Source organism: Apaloderma vittatum, unplaced genomic scaffold (assembly GCF_000703405.1).
Source record: "Apaloderma vittatum isolate BGI_N311 unplaced genomic scaffold, ASM70340v1 scaffold35265, whole genome shotgun sequence".
In the NCBI taxonomy this organism is placed as follows: domain Eukaryota; kingdom Metazoa; phylum Chordata; class Aves; order Trogoniformes; family Trogonidae; genus Apaloderma; species Apaloderma vittatum.
Genome location: NW_009717145.1, coordinates 5,501 through 10,648, shown reverse-complemented (window position 1 = coordinate 10,648; position 5,148 = coordinate 5,501). Strand labels below are relative to the sequence as shown.

The 5,148-nt window shown below is 55.5% G+C and overlaps 1 protein-coding gene across 1 annotated transcript in view; it reads left to right on the top strand.

Moving 5' to 3' along the window:
• Positions 1-3,525: 3,525 nt before the first annotated feature.
• The window catches only part of LOC104274232 (probable G-protein coupled receptor), a 1,851-nt gene continuing 228 nt past the window's right edge, over positions 3,526-5,148 (top strand). Inside the window, 2 exon segments of the mRNA XM_009869796.1 lie at positions 3,526-3,703; positions 4,048-5,148. The exon segment at positions 4,048-5,148 is cut by the window's right edge and continues 19 nt beyond it. Of these exon segments, the coding sequence (XP_009868098.1) occupies positions 4,155-5,148 (994 nt within the window). The 5' untranslated portion in view covers positions 3,526-3,703; positions 4,048-4,154.

The window sequence follows — 5,148 nt, the reverse complement described above, 5'->3', positions numbered from 1 at the left end:
GTGGAGGAGACAGCGAGCCACCAGTGTGGTGTGGTTTGGGGCACGGGGGCTCTCCCCAGTCCCTGCCACCCCCATTTGGGTTTGGTCTCACTCCGGTGTCCTCCTCCTGAGCTGATGTTTGGAGCCAGCACTGCACTGTGTCAGCTCCCGCTGCGTGTGTATCAGATGCTGGACTGCACTGACCTCCTCAGTGAAGAGGTGCGCCGTGCCCTGCAAATTTTCCCCACGCATCTGCAGAGCCAGTGCGTGGGGATGCACAGCCTGGTGCTCGGGGCCATCCTCAGGCTCACCAGGAGGCCCAAGGCGGTGAGTAGGGGAAGCCAGGTCAGCCAGCACAGCAGCCCAGGGTGGAGAGTGACGCAGCAACTTGGGTTTCTCTGGGCATCGGGAGCTGTGCCAGCTGCTGCCAGCTCTCCTGCCTCCTCCTCGGCCCTCTGCCCCGTGGTTCTTCCCATGGCCGTGCCCATGAGCCCCATCTGCTGGGACCTTGCCCTCATAACCCACGCTGCCTGCTGAGAAGCCAGTGGGAAGGCCAGCGTTCACGAAAAGGTTTTCACCTGTGATCGGTTGCTGCTCTACAAAAAAAGAGGTGGCGTGTCTCATACAGGCAGAGGGAACCCTTGTCCTGATGCCATACGTCACGGTGGAGCTGCAGGGTAATGACAGCAATGCCACTGCCGTGGCCCTGCCCACGCTCTGCAACGTGCTCTGGCTGCTGGAGAGGGTGGAGGATAGCTGCTGCTATCCAGCGTGCTCTGTAATGACTTAAGGTTGGGGGAGAGCCCCATTCCCCCCTCACTGGTCACCTCCATCCACGCCTGCCTCCGTGGCCCCCAGACCTGACCCTCAGCTCTGCCTGTTTGGGAATCACCCAAGAAAATATGTTTAACATGCAAAATTATGCAGACTTTAACCTGTTCAAGACATTTTTCTCTGTCCCAGAGCATGGCGGAGAGGGGCTGGCTGGAGAGGCAGCTGGTGGCAGTGTCACCCCTCGTCTGGGACTGCTTGGCAAGCACGCAGGCAGGCCTGCCCCAGGGCCATGTGCTGCCTGAGGGTGTGACAGCTACTTCTGCTGTCATCCCTGGCTGCTGCCAGCTCTTGCCTTGGGGACACACTCCTGTGAGTTGAGGTCCCTCGTGACCGGAGATGAGCACCAGGCAGGGCTGTCCTGGCTCTCCCCACTCTCCCGTGGACCCATGCAGAACCCCTCGTGTCCCTGTTGGGACAGCTCTGCACCCCCCTGTGAGGGGTGCTCCCTTTCTCAGTTAATTCACATGATGTCTTGAACAAAGATTCAAGGTGGAGAACTCCACTGTATCTCTGAAGTGTCTGATTTTTGCTTGCTTGAGCCCTGAACAAAAGCTCCACTGTAGCTCTGTAGAATCATAGAATCACAGAATGGCCTAGGCTGGAAGGCACCTTAGAGATCATCTAGTCCAACCTCCCTGCCATGGGCAGGGACGCCTCTCAGCTAGATCAGGCAACACATGGGGACCGAACTGTAGTGCAAAATTATCAACTTCAAAACTTTCTACAATGAGAAAACCTTGAGTTTTGTTATTACTAGGCACAAGTAGATAGGCCTTGTTGAACTTTGCATCTAAAACTTGCTAGGATCAGTCTGGGACCAGATAATGGAGAAAAGGAGCTGACCTATCTGGTATGACCCCCAATGCACATGCCTCAAGGGAGAGTTCAGCTCGAGGACACCAAGAACGTGACCACCAAAGGGTCTCGAAGACCACCAGAGGACCCCAGGAGACCACCCATCCATTTAACAGTGCATGCCCCAAAGGGTGGACACTATGCAAATAATTTCTAGGAAATAATATGAATATGCATGTGTGGCAGTTGCATCCTCCCTCACAACAGACCTTGCCCCTCCGTGGGTGAGTGATTTACTGGGTACACTTTAGTGAGTGTGTGCAGATTTTGGGTCATATTTCTAGAGGAATAGTCGCGAATTCCTAATTCCAGTTGTGTACTGATAATTCCCAACTTGCATCTGAATCTGTAATATACTTTGTTGCAGTTCATGGTGCTTTTTAGGTTAGAATAAATTTTGACTTTTGTAGCAGGTCCGTCTGTTTTTCTGGGTGCCTCCACGACAGTATGACAATTCCAAGAAATATAATGCATGTGTATGTATTAGAACAGTATAATCTTTGCTTACTCTAGATAATGGGATGCACGCTAGGAGGAATTATGTCCCATGCATTCAGCGCTACGATAAAGAATACCTGCTTTCTAAAACTCCAAAGTTTCGTCTTAGAGAGTTTCTTTGACCAACTTTTTCAGTGTCATGCAAATGCAATAAACTTAATTTATTAACAAATGAAAGCTCCCACAAATCTACAAGTTCTGGTGTCGGTTGAAAAGAGCAATTGCTACACTACACCTGACTCTTAAGCTTAGAATAATGATCCAGATCACAAACATGCTCACCCCTATGAAGATGAGGACTCTCAGCCTCAAGTAGTTCCCCTGGCTGGGGTCCCAGACCAACGGGGGCTTTGCCCCGACTGCAGGACCTGCTGCTCCAAAGGGACTTGCTCCCACATGCCCCTGGCAGGACCCTGTTTTAAAGTTCAGTCGGATCTGAGCTGTGGTCAATCCAAGTCATATCAGCCTCCCACTAGCTACCAGCCAACTTCTCGAGTGTACACCTAGGCTGGTGGGCTAGATCCAAGCTAGCCAGAAACTCCTAGAAGTTTCTAGCAGGGGGAAGGTACCTGTCACCTCGCTCCAATCCTCAAATGCTGCCCAGGTGCCAGCCCACAGCGTGCTGCTTGCTTTAGGTCTACAAGGACTACAATTGTACCCTGAACCAGAACAACATCAGCGCCAACAACAATAAGTTCCACATCATCCAGCTCCTTGATCACAGTGCGTACAGTGCCTGGAACCACTAGAGTTGCACAGTGAGTCCACCCTGGCACCACTCCTCCCTCCACAGCTGTCCTGGGGTGATGCTGGAGGTTCTTGGAAGTAGCTCTGGGGAAGATGGGTTTTCCTGCGCTCTCCGGTGTCCCCCAGCCAGATATGAAGATGCTGCTGCTGGAGAAGCTGAGCAAGCGGCAGATTATTAGTGGCTTTGAGGCACTGCAGGATCTGGAGGTGGCGCTGTGGGAGGAGCAGCCTCCCCGTATGCCCACCTGGAGGACCTCTCCTGCTTCTACACCGTCATCTCCCATAATTTTGGAGACAGTGCCTGCTGCCCCCATGCCGCGCTCCTCTTCTCACTCATGTGCCCCCCAAGCACGTGCCCAGGTCTCCAGGGTGCCAGGGAAGGGTGACTCCTGGCTGCGTTACCCCAATGCCTCGTGGCTGGTGGCAGGGAGACACCGTAGACCTGCCTGTCCCTGAGCCCTGGGGACCTCGGGGCTGATCTGTCCTCGAGAAGGACCAGGCCTGGTGCAGCAGATGGCTGTGCAGGGATCGGTGACCCTGGTGCCAACTTACCGAGCCCCCTGTCCTGGTGGGCCTGTGGAGTGCAGGCAGCGCCCGGGGGTGACAGCTGGTGCCATCCGCAGCTGGCGGCTGCAGGCAAACAGGATGACGAGCGGGTGATGATCGGGCGCTGGGAAGGGGGAGTGTGGCCTCGCAGAGGGACCGGCACGCCTCTGCTGCTCTGGGAGCGACACCAGCAAGAAGGACCCCAGCGAGGAGGGGAGCATCGCTCACCTCCCCAGGAGCAAAGGTGCGCTGGGTGTTCCCCTCCCACTCCAGGGTCCCCCTCAGCCGGAGCAAGGCGCTGGGATGAAGCAAGCAGGTTTGTGCTGATCCTCCTTCGGGCGTGCTGGTGGGGCTGGGGTGAAGGGATGGGGAGTCAGTGTGGCACGGGTGCCTGCAGGTCCCAGCAGTGCCGCCTCAGCCAGGTTGGGAACAGCCTTGATGCCAGCTCTGGGGTAGACAGGGTGCCGTGATCTTGTCAGGCACCTCTCCCTGCTCCAGCATCTTGTAGGGGTTCACGTTATCTCTGAGTTTCTCTGCGGCTCGTCATTTTGGTGGGTTCTCCTTCATGTCCTGCTCTCTCCCCAACAGGCAAGAAGAAAACAACCATGGCTGCGGTGGGGTTTACCTCTAAAGGGTGCAGGAGAAGAGCTCTTGCTGCCCAGGCACCGAAGCTGCTGGCTTAGCCCTCGGGCAGGATGGCGAGACAAGCGGGGCTGAACACCACAGACAGCCTAGAGCCGCTCTCTGTCCCCGAGCAGTCCGTTGCCCAGGAGGTAGTGGGCCTCTTCTGCATGGTCCTGCTCACCCTTACTGCCCTGGTGGCCAACACAGTGGTGATGGTCGTCATTCTGAAAACCTCCCTTCTCCGCAAGTTCATCTTCGTCTGCCACCTCTGCGTGGTCGACCTCCTCTCTGCCATTTTCCTCATGCCCCTGGGGATCATCTCCAGCTCCTCCTGCTTCAACAGGGTGATCTACAGCATTGCCGAGTGCAAGGCCTTGATATTCCTAAATGTCTGCTTCATCAGTGCCTCCATCCTCACCATCTCCATCATCAGTGTGGAACGGTACTACTACATTGTCCATCCTTTAAGGTACGAGGTCAAGATGACCATCAGGCTGGCGGTGGCCGGAGTGGTCTTCATTTGGGTCAAGTCTGTTCTCATCACTGTCTTGGCACTGGTGGGCTGGCCTCAAGGCAATGGGGCCACGAGTGCCAGCCGCTGCACCGTCTACTGGAGCCCTGGAGTCCACAAGAAGGTTTTTGTGATCATCTTCAGCATCATCTGCTTTGTTCTGCCCACCATCATCATCTTTGTTGTATACTGCAGCGTCTACCGCGTGGCCCGGATGGCATCGCTGCAGCATGTGCCTGTGCCAGCACAGGCAGTCGTGCCAAGACCGCGATCCAACTCCATTGCCAGCCAGGTGACCATCATCGCCACCAGGATCCTGCCGCTGCCCAGGCTGACACCAGAGCGCTTTCTGGGAAGCAATAAGGCCATCCTCACCTTGGTCTTCATTGTGGGACAGTTCCTGTGCTGCTGGCTGCCCTTCTTTGCTTTCCACTTGCACTCCTCTGTTGCTGTTGACACAATGGGCGCCGGGCACGGGGAGATGGTGGTCACCTGGATTGCCTACTCCTCCTTTGCTATCAATCCCTTCTTCTACGGGCTGCTGGAACGGCAGA